Source organism: Petaurus breviceps, unplaced genomic scaffold, assembly GCF_028583685.1.
Source record: "Petaurus breviceps papuanus isolate PSGF00001 unplaced genomic scaffold, PetGlider_PUasm1.0 520, whole genome shotgun sequence".
NCBI classification, from domain to species: domain Eukaryota; kingdom Metazoa; phylum Chordata; class Mammalia; order Diprotodontia; family Petauridae; genus Petaurus; species Petaurus breviceps.
Window position 1 is genome coordinate 518512 of NW_027186354.1, and position 25023 is coordinate 543534.

Below are 25023 nucleotides of genomic sequence, written 5' to 3' on the forward strand. Positions count from 1 at the left end.
ATCAACAGACAGGGCTTCTGTCTGAGAAATTAACACAGATCAACAGAGCACCAACATCACAAACATTCTTTCTGTTAGGCCTCCCCACAAGCAAGTTCCCCTAGCCCACTCATGCTTGCTTCTCTCTCTCAGCTCTGTTCCTCTCTCTACTCTGTCTTCTCCCTCTAACCAATACAATATATACTGTTTCCAATAAAAGTCTCTCAATTCAATCAAAGGCAAGAGTCATTCCAAGGCACTTGGTTGGCTAAAACTCAATCCAGAAAAAAAAATCCTACTTTGCTTGCCATTACAGGGGCCAAATTTGGTCATTATAATTATTTTTTCATTCTATTTACATTCTGATAATCATTGTGTGGTACTTTCTTTTATAATGTTTTTTAAGTTCTGAACTTAAACACTTAAAAAAGTATGTATATCTGTATATATCAGAACACAAAAATAAGATTCTATATGAAACTATAAATCTCCATTTTGTAGCATTTGCTTTTTTTTATTCTGATTCTGTCTCTTGTTCTCTTCTGTACATTAAAAAAATGTTACAGTGGTCCTCTTTTTCATGGGGGGTGGTGAAAGGCCATCACCATTGTTAGCTTCCTCTTACTGTAGTCCCCTCCCAATGTGAGAGGGAGAGAGAGGGAGGGAGGGAGGGGGAGAGAGAGAGAGAGAGAGAGAGAGAGAGAGAGAGAGAGAGAGAGAGTCTTCATTAGAAATAAGCATAGTCAAGCAAATTGAATTCCACACAGTGGCCCTATCCAAAGGTGTATGTCTCTGCCCCTACTGCCCCTCACCTCTCTGTCAGGAAGTCGATAGAATGCTTCACTGAAGGTCCTCTGGAGACATGGTTGGTCATCTCTTTGATTAGAGTTCTTACATCTTTTTCTTTACTCTCACTGCCCTTTTACATACCTAGGTCCTGATTGCCTTGAATAAAGAACTCCCTGAAGCAGTCGCTTATATTCAGATTTGCACTACATATTTCCATTGGTCTGGAACCAGTTACTATATTTTACATAATTATAACTTCAAATAGCACAAATTCAAATACATTGTGACTACTTCAGGGGATCATTTATTCTCTCTGATCAGAGCTTAGCTATTCATTGCTCACTGTGCATCAGTTCATGCTATCCAGGATTCTCTAAAGTTGTCTGTTTTCTCATTTCTTACAGTGCAATATAATATTCTATTGCATTCATATACTATGATTGATTTAGTCATCCCACAATTGATAAGAACAGCCCTTACATTCTAGGGTTTTTTTTTTCTTAAATTTCCCTCCACCCCTTTTTAAAATCCCCATTCAGGATCAGGAAGGTTGTTTTGAATAAGACTATTCCTTTCCTAGTTCTATGTTCCCTCAAACCCACTCCTCCACACCTGTCTGTTTCCCTATTGAGTCTGATGATTTTCTACACTAAACACTCTGATGTTTATTCAGCCTTCCTTCATCCATTTCAAATAAGAGTGAAGTTTCCTTGATGCCCACTACACCTACCCCTTTCATGATGTTAGTATATTCTTCTCATGCACCCCAGTTATGAGAAATAGAAAGTCTCATTCACTTCCTCCTCTCCGCATGTGTGCATTCTTTTACTCTCTTCTCTGTCCCCTCAGAATAAAACCAATCTACTCCAGGACCTCTGCTTTCTTTCTTTAACTCTCTCAGTATCTTTTGAAGATGATAAAGTTCTGGAGGGATACTCATTTCTTCTCTTTCATCCGAATGTTACTCCTAACATAGGCAACTAGCTGAGTGTCCCAGTGGATAGAGCCCTGGACTTGGAGTCAGGAAAATCTGAGATCATATCTGACGCTAGTAAGTTACTAGCTGTGTGATTCTAGGCAAGTACTCAAAACTGTGTATTCCTCAGTTTCCTCATCTGTAAAATGGAGATAACTATAGCACCTACCTCCCAGAGTTGTAAGGATCAAAGAAGAGAATATTTGTAAAATACTTTGTAAATCTTAAAGTGCTGTATAAATGCTAGCTATAAGTGCTAACATCCTAAAATAGCTCCTTCCAATCGCTCGAATAAATTTGCCTTTACCTTTATAACATCACACTTACCTATATATAACCTCTCCTTTGATACTGCCACCACTCTGGTATAGGCCCTTATTGCCTCACTCCTGGATTATTGCAAAACCTTCTGGTTTTTCTTCCTTCCTAAAGCCTCTTCCCCAGCTTTTATCCATCTTCCACTTAGATTTTATATTAATTTTCCTAAAGCACAGATTTGACCATGCCACCCTCCTCTCCTTTATTCAGTAAACCTCCCTTATTACCTGCAGAATCAAATGAAAAATCATCTGTTTGCCATTCAAAGCCCTTCCCAATCTTATACTCAGTTTCCACATATCTGTCTATCTCTATCTCTACTCTATGATCTAGTGATCATGCTGGCCTGCATGCTCTTCCTTACACAGTACACTCCATCTCTAGGCACTGTGCATTTTCACTGGTATTTCCCCATTCCCAAATGTTCTCCTTCCCAATCCCCTCTTCCTCCTTCCTCATCTCCTCTTCTTGGCTTCCTTCAAGATATATCTCTAATCCAACTTTCTGCAAGAGGCCTTTCTTAGTGCCACCTTTCTCTCAACTGCCAGTGCCTTCCCTGAGATTACCTGCTGGTTTCCATCAAGTCCCCACTAAAATTCCATCTCTACAAGAAGTTTTTCCTGATCTTCCTTTTTGTTAGTGCCTTCCCTCTATTGATTATCTACAATTTGTCCTGTTTATATCTTGTTTGGACATAGTAGTTGTTTTTGTGTTTTCTCCCACATTAGACTGTGAATTCCTCAAGAGGAGAGGGTCTTTTGCCTTTTCTTTGTATGCTGAATGCTTGCAGTATTTTTTCTTTGATAGTGGGAGATCTGGATTTTGGCTATGACATTCCTGGGACTTTTCCTTTTAGGGTTCCTTTCAGGAGGTGATCAGTAGATTCTATCTTTACCTTGCCTTCTGGTTCTAATAGATTTGGGCACTTTTCATTTATAGCTTCTTGAATAAGCATTTAAGCTTTAAAAACAGCAACAACAAACCACAGTTTGGAAGCTAGTTATTCTTAAAAGATTTCTCTTAATCTATTTTCCAAGTCAGTTGTTTTTTATATTCTATATCTCACATTATTTTATTATTTTTTCAATCTTTTGATTTTGTTCTAATATTGCTTGCTGACTCATGGAAGCATTGATGTCTATTGGTATATTGTACTTTTCAGGGATTCCATTTTTGAGCAGGGTTTGCTACTTTCTTATCTAAGCTAATTATTCTTCTAATCCTTTCCTCTGGATCTTTTATTCCATTGATCTCTTGCTTTATTTCCTTTGTGTATGCATTTAGTCTCTATGGAAAAATCCATTTTTTCCCTTTAAGTCTCAGCCTAAATGATTCTTTCTGGGAATATCTAAACTTGCAATATTTTTGTAATATTGGTTATTGTTTTCTTTGATTTACTCATCTCTCCACCTGAATAGGGCTTTGTGCTAGGACCAGCCTCCATTCCATCCACCTCCCCTCTGGCTTGATATCACATCTAGTTACTGTGGTAACATTTACCTCCAGGGATTAAGTTCCCCTGGATCTTTTTGTGGTTCAGAGTGTTAGATCTTCCAGGCTTTCTCTGGCATCTTAGGACAGAGTGTTAGGGACCTCAGAGCTTCAGGCTATCCTGACCTGAGCACTGTGGAGCTTATTCACCATTGCCCTCCCCCCTGTTACTACCAGGAACTTCTAAAAAGAAGGTCCTCACCCTGGAATCTTTTAGACTCCACTGAGGTTTTATCAGAAGAGCCTTCCCTCTTGCTGCCTCCTTACATAGAATGGGGGAGGCTCTTCACATGCCTCATCTCTGGCTGAATTGGTACTGAATTTGCTGGAGGGACCACCTCTCCTATTGCAGGTGGCTTCTGCCTAATTCTATAGTTATAGAATAGAAGTCATATACTATAGTTTTTCGTTGAATTTCTTGATCATTTCTTGGTGTGGTATGAAGTTCAGAGTTTAACTGGTATAAAAGTATATTGGAGCTAGGCAGTCTGCCTCCCATTTAGGCATCTGCTACTTTGGCAGGCTATGTAGTATTTTCTTGGTTTTGCTTACTTTATTTCGGCTCATATACATTTTCCCATACTTTCCTGAATTCTTCATATTATTTACATTGAAGGAACACACCATTAAATTAATGTACCACAATTTATCTAGCCAATTCTAAATTATCATAAAACGTGCTATCAGTATTTTGTTATAGTTTGTTCTGTCTGCCTGTTTTTAACCTCCTTGGGATAGGTTACCTAGCAGTAAACTATCTGCATCAAAGGGCAAGCAGACTTTTCTCGTTCTACAAGAATAACACCATATAGATAACTACTTATTTCACCCTCTGATATTGGGAATTAACAAGTATTTTTATTATTTTTTCAGTTACTAGGCATTTATTTTTATTTCTTCTCACTGCTTCCCATTACTGGAGAAAAAAACAACAATAACAACAATGAAAAATCCCTTTTAATAAATGTACAGTCAAGCAAAATACTTTTTTTATGTTGGTTACATCCAGAAATGTTCAACAAGTTATATATTAAGCACCTACTGTGTTCCAGGCAGTTAAAGTTCTTCCTCTCTTAAAAGTCTCACTTCATTGAAAAGGTGATGCTGGGTTCCCAAAGGGTGTGACACAGAGCATAAATTCCTCACAATTTGGAATCACTTTTCACACCAGTGACAAATTGTGTATGTCATTCAAGGGTCAGCCTAGAAAAGTTCAGAGAGACTCATCACCAGAATGTGGTTGGCCACTAGACGATGAATTATTTAGGCCATAGCAACTCGAGAAGACCATCTACTAAGCAATGGAGGAATCATACATTAGTAGAGGTGAAATTGCATATCTTTTGAAATAGCACTGGTGTTCCTGTCAAGTCAACAGACAGCAAAAGACAAGCCATTAAATACTGTAATTGAAATGAAGTTTGGCCCTCTAAATCTAAAAAGATTACATTGGCAAGACAAAAAGTTGGGAGAATTTGGTCTAAATGGCTATTGGTACATGGCTTGTCTCCTTGTCTCTCTCCTAAGGGTGGTATTGTGGGTGGCCTCTGTGGAATATATATAATTTGGAATAATAGGTTAGTAAATGCACATTAGTTCAAACCGATGTATGAGGACCCAGAGTTATTGTCTACATTATGTCAGACTCTTTGTCTGTCTGATACCTTCGATACAAGTTACAATTTTTAGGCGTGTCAAAAATATTGTTACACTTATTTAAATGATTGAAATATAAAACATTCTCTTTTTTTGGCATTACATCATGAAGTGACTCAAAACTATTGAGAACGAATTTAAACAAACATGCATTTATATGAGTGTTTTCTACTTTAAATCCACTAGCCAAGTCTCACAAGAAAATGAACATCAGTTCTTTATATACTCACACCTTGTATTTGACCCGAAATCCTCACCTTAGTCACTAGGTTTGTCTTCAGATGACTTTTAATTGCTTACATATTCAGAGCAACACTTAACAGATGAAAATTTGTCACCACTGAGGACAGTCAGAGGAATGGGCTGCAGGGTCTGAAGGCAATTACCAAAGATGAGATCCAGAAATGTTTTGAGTAATGTCAGGCCCAACAAAGTAAATATCTAGTTTGAAGATGGCGTCTCTCATTTGGATATATAATTTCTAATACATTCATTCAAAAATCAGTTATATGTATGCCTTGCATAATATGAAATGTTTTTATGAAGACTAGCAAATACAGTGAATTTTTTGAGGTAACATTTTATTTGCCTATGTAGAGATAGCCAACCTGGATTCTTTTGGGTAGGTTAACTAGACCCTGACTGATAAATTTTGACCTATTTATGTAACCACAGAGTCACAGAATGGAAGATTTGGAAGGAAGTGGAGAGAGGATTTAGCCCAGTGTGTCTCAAACCAATCTGGTCACCTATTGGGAGTAAATACTGATCACTGTGGTCACGGTGAAATCTAGGAATATGGTATACTCTTATGATAAATGAAGAGTGGAAATATTTTGTAGCAAAATAGAGGAAATTCAGCCAGTTTTCATATTTGGAAAAGTCCCATTTAATAAATATTTTGATACATGATTTTATATTTAATGTTTTAAGGAAAAATATCACTAGTATAAAATCTTTTTTCATGGAAATGAATTTGCATTCTCCAGAATATTAGAGTTTTGCTTAAGATGGTTTGGGAAATGCTGGTTTAGTCTGTTCTTTCATTTTGACAGATAGGGAAAACCAAGGTCCAAAGAAAGTAAGTCACTTGCCCAAGAATACACAGCAAGTTAGTGCCTGAGCTGGCACTAAAGTCTCGTCTCCTGACTCAGTCTTTGTTCTTTCTCCTGAACCATAGCACCCCTCTCTGTGCCACTAAGAAGCGATTTGCATTATTCTGGGTGTTGGAGTGATAGCCACATTGTAAGCTGGACACATACATTAGGAATCCATTCTGTCCCAAAGGAGGCTTTGAGCATGGAGTTTTGCACAAAGCACACAAAGTCTGGGAAGCATGACAGGAATGAAGCTTTACTAACACGAGAAGGAGAGCTGCTGGGAAAGGAGTCTTCTTGGCCCGAGCACGAGTTTCTCCTTGTGGATTTGGGGTGTGTGTGTGTGTGTGTGTGTGCGTGTGTGTGTTTGCTCAGTAAAAGAGTGAAAACAGTTGGTAGCTCATACAATCCCTGGTCTGAGTTTCATTAACCTTGGCTCTGCCTAGTGTTGCCCTCCAGCTCTTTAGAAATGTGGTCCCCAGAAGTGGCTGATCGGAAACATAGGATGTAATGTCATCTGTGTTTGTGGAGCTGTGTGAGAAGTTTGCTGGTTTTTCATGGGACTTAGGCCAGTCCTCTGTGTGGAGCATGTTTTTTATTAATGTCTTTCTCTGTGTTTCTGTCCCATAGGAGTTAAAAGAAGAATTCACTCGTATCCTGACAGCCAATAACCCACATGCTCCCCAAAATATCGTCAGATTCAGCTTTAAAGTAAGTGTCCTTTGGCCTGTCACCCAAACCCCAGGTGTCTGGGGCTGTCTGCTTGCAGCTTGTGTCAAAGGGGACTAGTTCCAGTGCATGATAATTTCATAGGGCAGAAAGATATAGTGGATTTCAAAAACTCTTTAAGCCTTGTAGAGTCAAGAACTTGGGATTTTACTAGGAATTTGCTCTCATTTTTCTTTTTTTCAGTATTAATTTTCTTTGTGGTCTTGTGCTGAGGAATTTTAGGAATTCCTGTTCTTTTTCTAGCAGTAAATTTATACTATAGTGGTGCCAGGCTAGATCACTTATAGACTTAGAGAATTTTAGAGCAAAAAAGATTTTGAGATCAACTCATTTTACAGATGAAGACAATGAAAAGTTGCCTGACTTAACGGTGATGATGGTGATGATGATGATAGCTGCTAACATTATTATATAAGCACCTGGTTTGCAAAGTGCTTTACATCCATTATCTCATCTGAGTCTCGCAGTAGTCCTGTGAGGTAGGTATAACAGGTACAAAGATTCTTTTTCTTCATTTGATAGTGAGGAAGCTGAGGGTTAGTAACGCTAAGCCACTCTCCTGTAGTCAAATGACCAGTAAGTATCAGAGGTGGGATTTGAACCCAGGCTTTTCTGAATTCAAGTCCAGCAGTCCATCCACTGTTACATGTTGCTCCTCAAGTCTAGAACTGTGGTCTAGAGTGCCAGCTCCCAGGCCAGTGCCCATTCTGCTATGCTACATTTCTTTTTACCATTCCCATGGCTCCTAGGAATTTCCTATTTAGGAATTTCTGTAAAAGTTTTTTTATTTGTATATGTATGTCCTATGTATGTTTGTACATGAATGCATAGATAGGTACCATACTATGTATTACATATACACATACATTTGAATCTAAGTCACTATGCTACTAACTGCACACACACACATGCATGTGCACACTCATATATGTATCCATAGTGTTACCCAGCTGCACACATAGTATATATTATATATACAAGTTATATATTATGTTTATATACAAAGTGTGTGTGTGTGTGCACTTAAATAACATAATGGATAGAGAGCTGGTGTTAGTCAGGAAGACCTGAGTTCTGATTCTACCACAGATATCTACTAGCTATGTGCCCCTGACCATTTCATTTAGCCTATCTCAGACTGTTGAAGTCATATATGTAAAACACATTGCAAATCCTAAAGCACTATATAGATGCTAGCTCTTATTGTTACTGTCATGCTACCTGTATGCATATATTGTACTAAAATTATTTTGATTATAAATATAATGAGGATGCCCAGGTCTTGCCTGATAACTGTCCTCACCGTATAAATTGATCAGGATTTTGTTTTGGCCTTGATCGCGTCACCCTTGTCGGAGATGTGGAAGATTTGGTTGTCATGGCTGATGAAGAAAGTCTGGTGTGGTCAGGCTCCAGCCTCTCTTTCTGATCTGATCACACATGCTCCATTCTGTCTGTTTCCTTGCACAGTAGTTTCTCACTCCCATCTCTGGGAATCCCCTAGATCCCTCCAATGTTTAGCTCAAATGCCCTCTCCTCCTTCGAGAAGACTTTCCTGACCCTCTCTCCTTGTTAGCACCTCCTGAAATCCCTTTGTATGTATTTTGTGTGCCTTTTTGTATTGACTTATGTGGGGGCATACTCTCTTCCCCTTTCCCCAGTAGAAAGTGAGTTCCTTCAGGTTAGGGCCCATTTTGTTTCTGTCTTTTTATCTAAAGTGCCTGATGCAGAACAAACACTTATTGGTTGATTTACTTTAAAAAAGCACTTGATATGGTAGAGTAAAAATACTGTGTTCGGAAGTTCTCTGAGCCCTATATGTATACCTATATAGGAAATACCCATAGGTATTTCCTGTGCATTTGTCAGAATCATCCAAGATTCCAAATAGGGTGACCTCCATCAATAATTAATTGTTAATATCAAGGAAGCCACAAAACGGGGAGCTATACTTGTCAGACATGCTTGCCACTGTCATGGAAGGTGCCCAGTTTAAATTCAGAGTCAAAGAGGAGCTCCTTGTGGATGTTGATCTAAACTTTAGATTCTAGATTCTAAAGACTTCTATTTGTGGAAGATGTGCTGATTTCATCAAGGCACATCAAGGCCATTGCAGAGCCTCCTAAATGAAATCCATAACCCCTCAAAAGAAAGTTTGGTCTAACCATCCACATATGCAAAAACAAATGGATGAAAAATGGTTATTGTCCATACCATGATGTCCAGTGGGGTGGACAAGCCATAGAGAAATTCCTTCTTAGAAGTATACTGGAGGTCTTTGAGCAGAGGAGTGACACAGTATGATCTATGAATTAGAAAGATTATTTTGGCAATTGTGTGAAGAACACATTGGAGGGAAGAGAAGAGGATATCAGTTAGGAGGTTATTAAAATAATAAAAATAAGTAGCAAGGGCTTGAACCAGGATTGCAGTACAAATGGAGAGGAGACAATAGATTTTAGAGTAGTATGTTATGGAGGTTAAGATAACAGCCTGTGACAACTGGATGAGGAAGAAGGAAGTCAGAGATAAAAGAGATTTCAAGATTGAATGATAGGGAGAATGGTGGCATCAGCAGAAATGAAAATGTTGAGAGAAGGGCAGGTTTGAGAAGTCACTTAATTAACTTCTGGGTATATTAAGTTAGAGATGCTGATGGTGCTCCCAGGAAGGACCTCCCTGACTCAGGTGGTTCAGGTTCAATATTGGGATGAGATGAGACATTTGTAGACTGTCTGTTGTTAACAACAGGAGTTTTACCTAGCCACAGTAGGGAAAGGATACATTATTGATTAACTGAGTTGTAGCTTCCCTACTTCTATGTAGGTCGTGCTGGTTAGGAGCCTGAGGAAAGAGTTGCAACGTCCTCACATGTTGGTTTTTTGTACTTAGGTTGTGAGGAAGCTACAACATTAATCCTCTGTCTCAAAGGAAAAGTAGCCTACACCTGCAAGACAGATGTTTCTTCTACCTCTATAGGGGTAGTATAGTGGGACAAAGGTCCCACATGGGCATTTCGAGATGTAGGACTGGAGGTGTGTACTGTAACACCAAGGAAAGGCAACTTCCCAGGTTCAAAATACCAGCATGGGTGCTCTCCATTTTATTCAGTGACAAACCAAGAACAGAGAAGGTCAAAACATGACATCATTCAAAATACAGCATTTACTAAGTGTGATTAAATAATCTCCAAGTACTACCCCACCCCAGGACCTTCCAATCATTCAATCAATTACAAAGTCCCTGTTCTAAATACTTCTCCACCCCTAGGCTATACCTTCATTTAGTCCACCACAAAGCCCCTCTTCTCAAATGGAGATTAGTTTCCAAACATAAGTAAAGTACATTCACTTGTTCAACCATAGAACACAAAAAGGGTCAAAAGTTCCCCACCCCTGGATCACAATTGAATCTACCCCAGAGTTACATCAAGTTTAAGCACAGCACTTAATACCCAAATGGAGGTCTTTTCTTCATCTTGACATGAGGCAAGTTCTCAGCAATCTTAGTTCCTGGGGAGACAAGGCTTAGCCAGGCCATAAGATACATTGCCAGTCCCTTCATTAATTCATCCTCTGTCTGTAGAACAGTCCTAGAACCCCTGAAAACATTAGCAAAACCCTCTCCCAGGATTTCTGTAAACATACAACAAGAAAATCCTTCTTCAGGGCTTCTGAACCAACAGAAAGGTTCCCAGACCCCTGCAACAACAGCACTGTCCTTCACCAGTGGACAGTATTCACTCTCTGTCTGCAGGACAGTCTCAGGGCTTCTTAACCAAAAGCCAGGTTCCAGGACTTCTTCAACAACAGGACTGTCTTTCACCAGTGGAAGAAAACAGACAAAGTACCAGCAAAACAGCCATGTCTCCTCAGTCCTTGGCAGCTCAGGGGGCAGGTCTCAAAAGTCCAGGGCGATTCAAAGTGTCCCCCAGCAATCCTTCTCAGTCTCTCTCTCTGCCTCCACGAGGTGCTGCTTCCAAAAAGTTCTTCTGCCTCTCTCTTGTCTCTCCAAATCTATGTCACCAGCTCCTCCCAGTTCAGGACTTTCTTTTCACATCAACAAGTCCATCCCACAGGTGGGATTAACAAGCTCTGGGTTTTAACACAATCAATTTGAAAACCAAGCCAATACAGGGGAATCTTTAATTGCCATTACTATCACAAGGTGAGAGTAAAGACAAGGACTGAATATGTAGATCTGAGAGTCATCTACATAGAGGTAACAGTTGAATCAATTGGACCAGATGAGAACATCAAGGGAAAGAGTATAGAGAGAGGAAAAGAAGATAAGGGGATCTAAGATGGTGCTTTGGTGAATGCTCACCCTACAGGGGTAGGAGAAAACAGAAGAGAGAGAAGGAGCGGTCAGACTGATAAAGAAAAAACCAGGACAGAAATGGAAGCCGAGGAAGGAAAGGGTATCCAGGAGTACGAGGTGACCGGCAGGAAGAGGTCAGAGTCTCTCCTTTTAAAGTCTGCTACGAGAGCGGTTCTTCCTGGAATGACGACTAGTTCTTTTCCATGTAGTCTCTCCCCACCCCCATCCTTTAGCCACCATAGTGCCTAGGCTTTGTTATGTCATCTTAAAGCACCAGGCCTTTCAGCATTGTTCCATGTTCCTCCCCTAGGAGCTCAGCAAGTGTTCTACTTTTGCAGGCCCATCGATCACCATGCATGCCCCAGGGGGTATACTCCAATTCAACTTACATGACAAGGCCAGTAGGTTGGAGGGAAGGTGAGGAGGCGTTGTGTAGTATCAGAGAAAAATAGAAATAAGGGCAATATCAGCATGTCTGTAGTCAGGGAGCGAGGAAGTGAGTAGATGGGGAGAAATTGAAGATGAGAAAGGGAATGACTGATGGACAAGCCAGTTCTGGAAGAAACAGGAGACAAGATTAAGAGCAGAGATGAAGAGCTGCCTAATCTATCTTCTACCTTAATATCTATAATAGTCAACAATAGCGAGGAATGCTCAGCCAGATGACCCTCAGGGGCTGTATGATGCTGAATCATCAAAGAAAAATTCCATTATTTTTTTCATGCCCTGCTTACTAAGGCAAGGAGTAGATTAAAATGTTTTAGAAAGAAGATAGCTTCCCTAATGTATAAGTAGTGCAGAAAGAAACTGGTGATCAGTTGAGTTATATCATTGTTGCTAAAGGAATTTTGTTTCCCTAGCCTTCATTAGAACAGAATTTCCTGTAACATGATGGGCAGGCTGTTAACACCCAGATATCCCATTTTGTATAGATGTACTTACAGATTACAGACACAGTTATTTAGAGCAAATGGACTCATTGCAGACCAGTGGGGATTGTAGCATGAAATGAGTAGTGACTGAAAGCATCCAGGTTTCAAAATATATTTTCATATAAGCCAAAATGTTTGTGTTTTTTTGGTAAGTTCATAATTTTGAAAATCAATTTTTTTTAAAGAACACTGAGAGTGAAACAGTGGGTGTGGAAGGCGGAGTCAGAAGATTTGCCATTTGCTACCTGAATGACTCTGGGCAGCACATTTTACCTCTCTTAATTTCCTCTTCTCTAAAATGGAAGGATTGGCATTCTGGAAGGCAATTTGGGAATTGCCTTAAAAATTACTAAAATGTCTATAACTTCTGACCCAGAGGTCTCACTTCTGAGCATATACCCTCAGGTTAAAGACAAAAAGAAAGATGCCAGAGGGACCAAGATATTCATATATTACTTTTTATGGTAGTAAAGACATGGAAACAAAGTAGATTCCCACTGACTGAGAAAGTTTTAAGTAAGTTGTGATGCATGAAGTAACAGAAAGACAGGTAAGGTGGTACTATCGTGCATAGAGCCCTGGGCCTGAAGTCAGAAGAGTCATCTTCCAGAGTTCAAATCTGGTCTCAGACATTTACTAGCTGTGTAGTCATGGGCAAGTAACTTACTCCTGTTTGCCTCAGTTTCCTCATCTGTAAAATAGCTAGAGAAGGAAATGGCAAGCCACTCCAGTATCTTTTTTTTCACTCCAGTATCTTTGCCAAGAAAACCCCAAATGGGGTCATGAAAAGTTGGACATGACTGAACAACAACAATGGTGGACAAGGGAGAATGAAGGCATACTCTGAAGTTACAAACTTGGATGACTAGAAGGGTAGGGGTACACTTAACAATAAAAGGAAAGTTTAGAGAAGATTAATAGAAGAAAACAATGAATCCTGCTGTGGCCATTTTGAGTTTGATGCTTATGGGATATCCACATGGAGATATCTCTCGGCAGATGGAGTACGACTGGAATTCAGGAGCAAGATTAATGGAGAACTTATAGATTTGAGAATCATTTGCATGGAGAAGATGCTATTACTTATGTGTTCTGAGAACTCCCCAAAAAAGTCTATGTAGAGGGAGAAGAAAAGGACCAAAAATGGTCCCCTGGGGAATACCCCAACTATGGAGAGAGGCAATAGATAGAAATCCAGGAAACTAAGAAAGAACAATCAGAGAGAAGACAGGAAGAACAGAATCACAGAGCCAAAAGAAAAGGGAGTGTTCAGGTGGAGGGTCTGTTCAAAAATGGCAAAGAGGTCAAGAAGGATGAGGACCAAGAAAAGGTCACAGGATTTAGCAATTAGGAAATTGTTTGACTCCTTGGATTGGAGAGTGCAATTTCAATGGAATGGTGGAGTAAGAAGTCAGAGTGGAAGAAAATAGAAGAAATTAGAAGAAAACGGACCTCATCTGGACAATTCTTTTTTCTGGGAAATTGGTGGTTAAAGGGAGGTGAGATATGGGATGATAGCTTTAGGGAATGACAAAGTCTAGTGTCTTTCTCTCTCTTTCTCCGTTCCTCCTTCCCTTCCTTCTTCCCTCCCTCCTTCCCTTCCTTCTTTCCTCCCTCCTTCCCTCCCTCCCTGCTTTACAGGCCTATTGTGAGGATCTAATGAAATAACATATGTTCTGCACTTCTTAAGACTTCAAGCTAGCTATTGTCAGGACAAGAAGAATGGTAGTAGGGGCAACTAGGTGATGCAGTGTATAGAGTACTAACTAGCCTGGGAGTCAGGAGGACCTGAGTTCAAATTCAGCCTCAGACCCTTACTAGCTGTGTGACCCTGGGCAAGTCACTTAACCTTGATTGTGGTAGTAAAAGGGGGCAAAGGAGCTGAGACTGGAAGGTAGTGTTGAACAGGTAAAGGATGTAAAGAAAGGAAAATGAGTCTAGCACAAGAATAATGGGCTGGGAAAATAGGGAAGGGTAAAAAGCACTACAAGTTTTGCTGAGCATGAAGTTAAGAGGAGTGAGAAAGAAAAGATGTTATGATCAGAGGAAAATTTTCTGAGCTTAGAATCAAGAAAGAGGTACTCTTATGGATGACAAAAAAAAAGATACAGGGTATGAACATCCCTGTGAGAGACTGAGGTAGGCTGTGAAGCTCTAGGTCGTAGGAGTTGAGGAGACCAGAGTGTTTAAGCTGACAATATTGAAGTCTTCGCATACAGAGCAGGATTTGGGAATGAGCTTTCACACGTACATAGATTTAGAGACGGAAGGGACCAAACCTCTTATTTTACAGATGAAAATAATAGGCCCAGGACGATTAAGTGATTTGTCCAGGATAACACAGCTAGAAAGTGTTTGAGGGAAGATTCAAACCCAGGTCTTTCTCACTCAGAGACCAACACTCTATCCATTACACCATGCTGCCTAAATCATGTTGATGATCTATCTAACTGGCAGACAGTGTGGAATTAGAAGGCTTGGGTTCAGATCTTAGCTCTGGTATTTACTGTGTGATTGCAGACGAGTCCCTTAGTTTCTTGCTGCCTCAGTTTCTCCATTTTGTAAAATGACAACAACAATACTTATACTAGTTACCTCATGGTGGTGTTGTGAGGAATGCCATATAAGTGAAAATTATTAACAGATTCTCCCTTTCCAGATAAGGATTCCCTAGGCTATGACAATGATGTGTTTTGAAGGCCAACCTACCAGCCAAGTAGTTGGGACAGTTCCTTAGATAAGAGTCTGTTGGGCAGAAGCTCCTCCTGTCTCGAGGTGTAAAAGCATGAACTTGGTTATAAGGTGAGAAGATATAGATGCAAGGAGGCCTGCCTCTTTTGGAGTAGAGGGACCAACAGTTTGCACCTTTCTAAATCCCAAGTAGGAAAATGGAACGAATTTTATAGTAGTGAGCACTACACTAATGGAGTAAATAATATTCCTTGCAAAGAAATGGAGCACAAGTACTCAGAAAAAAAGCTCAGTTCTGTGCAGATGGATCAGCTTTAGTCTTGGGGAATGTCTTTCTAGTAATATTGATAGAACTTCTGTTTTGACTCCAAGAAGGTCAGAGGCTCCTTTCTAGCTCATCCCTATGTGAATTTCAGTCAGTTCACCCACAACCAAACAGACTAGCCATAAGTATTTTGAACACAAATCATAGATCATGAGCATATAAGGACATAAATGAGGCCGACTTCTGAATTCAATAGCAAAGTAATAGGAGCATTCTCCCCTCTCCCTTCCCAGTATTAACAGTCCTCCATCCACATATGCGCTTATAGCACCAACCAATAAAGCAAGTCTCATAGTATGAATGGAACTGGAGAACAACTTTTGCTGCTTAGGATAAATAATAATAATAGTTTCACAGGAAAAAAAGAGAATGCCTACATGCAGATGAGGCATTGAATTTTTCTTTTATGAAAACGGAAATGTCCCCTGGTGGCAGAAAAGCGCCTTGTCTTTCCTTTAAAGTTCTGTACTTCTCCTCCTCCATCTGTGGAAATTGTAATGAAATGATGCTGTAGATTTATTTACCCAAGCATCCTTTTATTGTGTCATTTCTAGAAATCATTTAGAAATACTAAGTCTGCATGCAAACATCTTATCTTAGATTATCTTATTGATTTTTCTAAGACTTATAACCCCCAAATTGTTCAAGTTCTTCGGAAAAAAACAATCCCACAATTATCCAAACCTAAGTATTTGAGAGGGGAAAAAACAAAAAAGCAACCATCCCCTCCTCCTTCATTCTCTAGGGAAAGTAACAGGATGATGTAATAGTAAATGATTTCTTTTCCTATGAAACGTTCCTGGAAACCTTCTAAGGCTATTAACACGCTAGGATGGCAGATTGACCCATTAATAAAGCTCTTCAATAGATCGGAAGCTGAGCTAGAGAGTACCTGACCCCTAGAGCCAGGCAGCTTGGCTCATGCCCAACGTTGGTCAATGTTTTGGGCTGTTCTGAATAGAAACAAAGCTTAGCAAATTGATCAGATTAGTCATACCCTTCCCCACACTGCAACACCCTGACTCCATCAAATGGGATAATTTATGTAAAGCACTTTGCAAGCCTTAAAGCGCTATATAAATGTCAGTTGTTAGAAATATTATTATCAACTGCAATCAGGCAGACTGATTCCTGACTTTGGCAAGAAATCCAATTACTGTCCAGCACGTTTCACAGAGACCCTCAGTTGCAGCCTTTTCTTTTAGATGAAATAGGAACACGTTAAGGTGAATTGTGTGGTTATCTGAAAGGTTTTTATTTTGAGGATCTTATTTCAGAGTATAAATCAATAATAATGAAGAGGCCTGGCACCTGAAGTTGCCCTTTTTCACTGAGAAACTGAATGCATCATTTCCATTCCCAATGAGTAAAAGCAGGATCCCATCTGGTCATGATTGGCAAATGGGAACTATATCAGGATGCAGTTTGTCAGCTCTTCACACAGTGTTTCAAAAACCTTATCTGAGTTTCAGATGGGTGCTTTTAAAAAACACCCAGTCCCTTTTTTTATTCATGACATTGTTTTTCATTTCCTAATAAGGGAGGCAGTGGTGGTGATGGTGTTGGTAATAATTTGATATTGTTGGAGTAGAAGGAGGGGTTGGCTCTCAATATTATAGGGAAGTCCTCCTGACAATTCCCACACTGCATCAGCCTTTCACACTTGGGATCTGTCTTCTGATGGGGTAACCTATAGGCAGGAGGGAGCCTGCAGTCTGAGACTTAGGATTCCCAGGGCTCTGTTTCTTTCAGATTCTTTGTAAATAGGATGAGATTCAGATCCGTTGGATACCCAAACTTATTATTTTGTTTGTTTAACAGTATTACATTGTGATATTCAATTTTTTTCAACCAATTCATAATGCATGGCAAACTGTTTTAATTGCTCACCCTCAATGTTCATTTATTCCAATAGAAACCAGTGAGCTTTTTTTCCTTACTATGTCTGTTTAGCTCAACTTCTGGTCATTCCACTCCTCCCAGCCCACCACCCCAAACACTTTCTACCCCAACCCCCCATTTCAAGGGGCTTGGTAGCCTTAAGGGTGTAGTAGTTGTTTCCACTAGCACCAGGCTGGATGGGATGTCTTTGTTTTAGCCACAGTAGGGAGAGAATGCTTTGAAAGACCTGGTAGTGAACTCTGAATCAGTACAAGGGGGTTATACCTTTCAGTCCTTTATTAGCTACCATGATCCTTGAACTTCTATCCCGCCCCTCCCACTGAAGGCCACAAGCTTCTTATTCCTTTTTGGGTCCCTAAGCCAAATTATTTCTTTGGGTTCAAATATCTGATGTACCCATTCCCCTTCTGCCAATGCCATCCTTTCTTAGTTCCCACTTCTAGTTCACCTACATCCCTCTTTCCCCTCTACTGAATGCCTTAATTTATAACAGACTTCAGAATTCTGTTTTCTAGGCTTTATAAATGCATGTGTACAAATGCATAAATATTACCAGCATTAGATAATTAAAAGTATATTTAAAAGAAATCCACCCAACCCCAAACTGAATGATAATGCCTCTCCATAAATTTGTACAAACTGTTTCCTGTGCCTGGAATGAACTCCCTTTTCATCTCTACCTCTCAGAAAGCTGTATGCTGGAAACATAAAACAACTGATCCTCTGAAACAACCAGACACACCTATAAACCGAACAGACTTTTATGTTTAATCTACATCATTAACATTTTCTCCATCCCTTTCTTAAGGCTGGACAATCAATGAAACATCCATTTAAGCCATGGTGTGTAGCATTAGTTCATTTACAAGGTTTAGATGCTCATGCTGATAATTTAACAACTGGACTTTCCTAAGCTCGTCAGTTAGCTCCAGTTTCCCCCTGCTCTGAAGGCTTGTTTTTCTGTATGACCCAACTTGGACACCATCTCTTCTGTGATGCCTTCTCTGGTCTCCCTGGCTATTCATATTTTCATATATGCATATCTCTTGTCTCCCCATACTTGCACAGATTAGGGACTTACATATTTTTGGATTGAATTAAATCAAGGAAAAATAAGGAAAGGCAAATTAGCTTGATTCCCTCAATTCCATCTATTGCACAGATCACCTACCAGCAAAATTCACAAAAGATAACTCCTTTTTTGTATGTCTCTGCACCCTGCAGAGGTGAAGTCAGACTTTCGTGAACATAAAAGGAGAAAAGAAGATAGGTCATAAAAAGATACAATGCAGCCTGAGAGGAAGGGTGGGGAGGGTGATTTTTACCAGGTAGCCAGCCCCAGCATTGCCTTGCCTGGACACAGACTTAAAAAAAAAAGCAATTGGTAGATCTTGTCCTGTTGACTCTTACATAACTGATTTCCTACCTTAAGCATGGCCCAGTTTGAAGGTCTGATAACTGTAGAAACCAACATCTGTAGCCTCAGGATGTTTGAAATTGGGCAACTATTTGAAAGGTAGCCTATTCCAAATATGACTATAGCCTTATGGGACATATCTGTAATAATATATGAACAAAAGGATCAGTGATGTATTTGTGGATTAGGAAAGAATTCCCATCTGTCCTTAGGGAGCCAATCTATTAGAAATGATTCCAGGAAAGATGATAAACTGAGAATGGTGCTTTATTTATTACCATTTGATGTGTAGCCCCCACATTCCTGTTGGCTTTTTAAAATGGTGTTCTTAATGGGCCAAAGGGATTCTTGGCTGGGAGAGATGAATCTGAGGCTTTCTTCCTGCGTAGTTGGCCATAGGCATGTCAGCACATCGTGTCAGTGCCCTAGAATCTGGCCCTTTTCTGGGGCTCTGTGAAGTTCAATGTCTAGAATCATTGCCACAGAGTTAATGAGAGTGAGATGGACTGTCCTAACATAATTAGGAACCCCCGTCTATTCAAACTATTTAAGTTTCTTCAACTATCTTGGGGGGACAAGAATTTTTACTTTCATGGGCCAAAAAAGGGCGTCCTAAGGCCAAATAATTGTTGACAAAGAAAGCAAAGCAGAGTTTGGCTAAATTCAAGCCAAGGGAAAAAATATCCTTCTTCTGAATTACTTCGGCATGACCTTAGATGACTCTCCTAAATAAAGCAGAGTGGGCGCCAAGACAGAGACACTAGGCTGGAGTTTTGCTTGAAATGTAAAATAAAATATGGATGTTTTACTATGAGAATTTATAGTCGTCATTATTCCCCCCTGGGGTTTCTGACTAGGGGCAAAAGTACAGTCATGGCAATCATGAGAAATCACTTCTAGCATGCCTCTGTGACTAACTTGGGTGAACTTGGGCAATTCATTCTCATTTGTTAAAGGGGTTGTACTGATGATTGCTAAGGTTCTTTCTAGCTCAAAACATTGATAATCCTAATATTTCTTCTTAGGGTGAGAAAAACCTGATAAGAAAAGGCAATGGAAGGAGAGAAGAAGGGTAGGGGCTGAGTGGCCAGGAAAATGGTTGATGCCACAAACATAAACAGGGAAGTCAGAAAGAGAAGCCACTGATGGAGAAAAGACCATGAGTTTAGTTTTAGATATACTGAACTTGGAGGCATCCATGGTATCCATGGGTAGAGCTGAAGAGCTGGAACTGGAAATGCAGACCTGGAGCTAAGGAAAGGTCAAAACATATATTGGGAGCCATATGCATAGGGTTGGTCATTGAAGTCATAGGAATGGCTTTTTGATATTACATGATTTTGTCAGCCTTTTTACCCTTATGGTTAACTGGAAAGTGGCTTAATAGAGTCCTTTCCCCCACCTCCCCTTGATGTTAAAATATCTCCACAAAGGATATTGGTCCTTTCTAGTTGGTAGCAGTTGATTTGCATTTGAAAGTGTAATCAGGTTCAGAAAATTAACTTGGTGAAAATCCTGCTGTAACATGCACATTCTTTTTTTCTTTCTTTCCTCTTTCAACAAAAGCCCTCATTGAGACTCAATTTATTAACAATAAACTCTAGCTGAGCATCTTCTCCTTGGGATGTTCTAGTAAGAAACCTAAAATGGCTCTGCATGGTGCTGGTCCTAAACTTAAAATCTTACATTGAATAAAACATGAACAAATAAATTTCCTTTCCTACAGTATTTGAATTATTTTCTAAGCAATGGAACTCTGTATGAGTTCGATGGGATTGAAAATCTTTTGAGTGAGAGGCAATGTGACATAATGCAAAGAAGACTTGTGCTTGCTCCTGGTTCCTCCACTCATATCATGGGTCACCTTCAGTGGCCTGTCTGAAGCCTTAATTTTCTCATCCAGAAAATGAGAATAATAATAATACTTGCACTACCTACTGCAAGAGTTATGTTGACAATCAATTAAAATAATGTAGGCAAAGGTTGCCTATAAATACCAATTATCACCGTCATCATCAACATTCAGAGTGGAACGAATCCAGAAAAGCCTGTTTTCTTACATGGTTGTTGTGGGAAATCAAATGAGATAATGGGTATGAAAGCATTCCCAAAAAGTACCCTGGAAATGTAAGTGGTTACTCTATAGTAGTAGTTACATTAAAGATCAACTTACCCTATCTCCGGAATGAAATTAATCCATTCCATGGTTTAACTGACATGTATGGATTTTCTTTTGCTTCATTCATTGAATAAGCTGAACCCACTGCTACTGGTATTTCTTTTGGATATCTTCAGTACTTCTTGAATACCTTTCCATAGAAAGAAATCCTCCATTTGCTTGCTAATTAACTAATAATAATGGCAGCTGGATGGTGCATTAGATAAAGCACTGGACTTAAAATCAAGAAGACTCATCTTCATGAGCTCAAATCCATTCTTAGATAGTTACTAGCTGTGTGGCCCTGGGCAAGTCACTTAACCCTGTTTGCCTTAGTCTCCTCATCTGTAAAATGAACTAGAGAAGGAAATGGCAAACCACTCCAGTATATTTGCCAAGAAAACCCCAAATGGAGTTAGAATGAGTCGATCACAACTGGAAAAAAAGACTGAACAACAATGACAAAAGTCAGTAATGACAGCTAGTATTTATATAATGTTTTAAGGTTTGAGAGCACTTCACAAATATTATTGAATTTTATCCCCACAACCACCATGGCAGGAATATGCTGAGAAGTAGGTGATATTATTATTCTTATTTTAGAGACGAGGAAACTGAAACACAGAGGGGTTAAGTGACTTGCCTACTACCACACAGCTAGAGTAAGAGTCTGAACTTGTATCCGATCTCAGTCATATTGAGTCCAGTAATGCTTTATCCTCTCTACCACCCTTACTCCCTATTAGGTAGCAAGGAAATTAGCAAAAAGTTCTAAGGATGCTATCATACTTATTTTTACTTTGTATTAATGATCAGAGATCATGCCTCCTAACTATAAGTATTCCCCGAGAGTTTATTCCAGGCCATACTCTTCTCTCTCAATGACCTTAACAACGCCTATGAGTTTAATTTTCATCTCTACTCTACTCTGATCTACGCAGATCTATGTGTATCTGTCTCCATTTTCAACCATGAACCTCAGTCTTACACCACCAGCTGTTTATTGGGCATTTCAAACTGAACATTTCTGGAGACATTTCAAGTTCAACACACCTAAAGCAGAACTCATTCTCTCCTCCATTCTACTCTGCCTCCAAACCCACCGTTCTTCCGAATTTCCTTATTTTTTCCCCCAAGACATCATGGTTTTTCAGTGTCCTAGGTTCATGACCTTTGCATTGTTCTCAACTCCTCACTCTCCCTCACTCCACATATCCCATCAGTTGCCAAATCTCGCTGCTTTCTAACATCTCTCTTTCAATCATTTCCCTCCACTTACATGGCTACCACCATAGTTCAGGCACTCATCATTTCTTACCTAGATTATTTCAGTGAATTCCTAACTGGTTTTCCTGCCCTTAAGTCCCTCCTTGCTCAGTTCATCTTCCAAAATCCTGTCCAAGTGATTTTCCTTAAGTGCAGATCTGATCATATCACTCTCCTACTCAGCGATCTCCAATGGCTTCCTATTGGATTTAGAATCAAATGTAATTTCTTCTCTTTAGCTTCTTAAAGCCCTTCATAACTTGGCCCTAGTCTATCTTTCCAGCTTCACTGGACACTATTGTCCCTCCTGTACTTTGAGATTCAGACAAACTTGACTTCTCTTAATTTCTTACACATGACCCTTTACCTCCCATCTTTATGCCTTTACATTGACCATCTCCCATTCCTGCTATGTCCTCCCTCCCTTCCCCCCTCTCCCTCTCTCCTTTTCTCTCTCCTTCCCTCAGTCTTAGAGAGTCTCCTTTATTCAAGGCATAGTACCACTTTCTATATAGGAGGCCTTCCCTTATCCCCTCAAATATAGTACCCTCCCTTTTAAACTATTTTATATTTAACTACTTTAAATATATTTCTATTTATTTATTATTTATGCTGTCCATATTATGTATGTCTTATTGTCTCTAGTGACTATAAGCTCCTTGTGGGATCACTTTATTTATTGTATTTGTAACCCCAGCACCTAGCATGGGGACAGGCAGGGACACTGATCTGTCACTTATGCTACATGAGTGACCCATGTCCTTAGGTATCAAAACATTATTAACATTTTCTGGCTAATCAGAGTTTTTCTGTATTTGCTCTGAGAAACAAATGTGAATTCAATTCTCTTCCCCTAATAAAATATTGGCCCTGCTGATCTGACTCAGTATTCTCTCTCCTTAGGAAGGGACGTATAAACCTATAAGTTTTGTAGCCCAATTAGCAGTCCACTTCAGCTTGGTTGGAAACATGATCCCCAAAGACTCAGATGAAGGCAGAAGGCAGAATTACCGAGCAGAAATATCAGGTGAGCTTTTCAGTAAATCTAGACACAGCTGTGAAAATGATAGATTCTCTGTTCTTCAGCACCTTTCCAACAGAAACATGAAGGATGATGGAAAATCTTTTATATAGTCTTCAGCTATAGCAAAATGGAAAGAGCTGATTGTCCGGAGCCTGCAGTCCTGTGTCCCCCCTTGAAAGAGAAGAACCAGAACTTTTAGGGCTGCTCTTTAATGGCAACTCATCAAATGTTCATGGACACGAACCAGTAGAAAGGCATGACTTTGAGGAATATGAGCTCAAGTCCTCTCAAATGGGTAGAATTCAACCAATTGTCTTTTTTTTTTTTAGAAGGTTCTCAGGAGGTTGAGGAGGCACAACCCTCAGAAGCAGAAGGTGGTGGTGAAGGTGAAGAAGGTGGAGAAGGTGGAGAAGGTGGAGAAGGCGGTGAAAGTGGAGAACCGAAGGAAGCAGGAAGTCAAGGGGAGGTTCCGGTAAAGTGTTCGGTCCCAGACCTGTAGATGTTGGAGCTCGAGTGAGCAGAGCAGCTTTCAGGCTCAACAGACTCATTTTATAAATTTTATAGGACACCTAGGAAAAAGAAGTACCTCACCTAAGGTGTCCTAGATATTTAGTGACAGTACTAGAACATCATTCAACACACACTGATTCTCTTGGGAAAATTCTTTAAAGTGGAAACGAAATGAATTTTACGTGTTGATTACACCTGGGACCATGGTCTAAGTTACACATGCAACACACAAAATCGCAGCTTACTGTATCACAAGATGCACCTATGGAAGATGAATATGACCAGTGCTTCCCTTGTCACTCTGGACATTCCCCCTACTGACACAAACTGAAAGCCTCTTATGATCTAGGATGGGTGTCCAACAACTATGGTTCAGATCCCCTCCACAGCCAGTCTGCTCCTGTGCATTTAGCTCTGGTGGGCCACAGCAGAGCTTTTCAGCATGATGTGGGATCTGTCCGTCAGACCAAATCTCAGAGCAGGGCTATAGGACACTCTAGATATAATAACCACTAATTAAACATAAGAAATTAGGATTTGGCTTGCCTTCTGTGGATGTGGGAGAGCTTGAGGAGGAGAGGTGTCATTCACATGGCCAAGATTACTTTAAAAAGCTGTCTGGGGAAATTGAATCGACTCCTTCTTATTTGGTTACCATTTACTGAATGTCAGCAGTCTGTGTGAGACACCATGCTGGGTGGGCAAAGTGGGAAGCGGGGTGGATGGTTCACGGAAGAAGGAACTACACGGCTGACTGTCATACAGAAAAGATAAGACACATATACAAATGACTGAAACAAAGCAGAAAGTGAAAAGTGCCATCAGAGAGGCACAGTGAGAATTCTCAGTAAGGAGCTATTTAAAATTCTTAATTTTTTTTGCGTATCATGGATCCCTTCTGCAGTACAGTGAAGACAATGGACCCCTCCTCAGAATGATGTTTTTAAATGCATAAAATGAAATACATAGGATTATACAAAGGAAACCAATGATATTGAAATAACGTTATTAGCAACAACAAACCATAATTCCAGAGGACTGATGCTGAAATATTCTACCTTTCTCCTGACAGAGGCAATGGCCTCTAGGTACATGAAGCTAATGAGGAAATTTGTTTTGCTTGTCTGAATATTTGTTACAAGCCCCCCCCCCAAAAAAAATGAGAGAGAAGTGGGAGGGAGAAAAAATAAGTGAAATAAGTTAAAAATGAGAACTATACTTATCAGTGCAATACACATATATGTATTATAGACATATATACACATACACATATGTATATATACATACACACATATAGAGTATATATGGGCCCATGAACTTGTTATATGTGTGTATATGTATGTATAACACAAATCTATCAACCATATTATACATGTGTGATCATGCATATAGTATATATACACATCTGTAGATATTCATATATATATGTTTGTAAATATACAT

General features: G+C 39.7%; 1 protein-coding gene across 1 annotated transcript in view; it reads left to right on the forward strand.

The window, feature by feature from the left end:
- The window catches only part of DNAI1 (dynein axonemal intermediate chain 1), a 265252-nt gene that overhangs the window by 60075 nt on the left and 180154 nt on the right, over positions 1-25023 (forward strand). The window contains exons 4-6 of the mRNA XM_069101915.1: positions 6937-7017; positions 22950-23073; positions 23400-23542. Coding sequence (XP_068958016.1) covers positions 6937-7017; positions 22950-23073; positions 23400-23542 — 348 coding nt within the window. The remainder of the gene's footprint in view (positions 1-6936; positions 7018-22949; positions 23074-23399; positions 23543-25023) is intronic.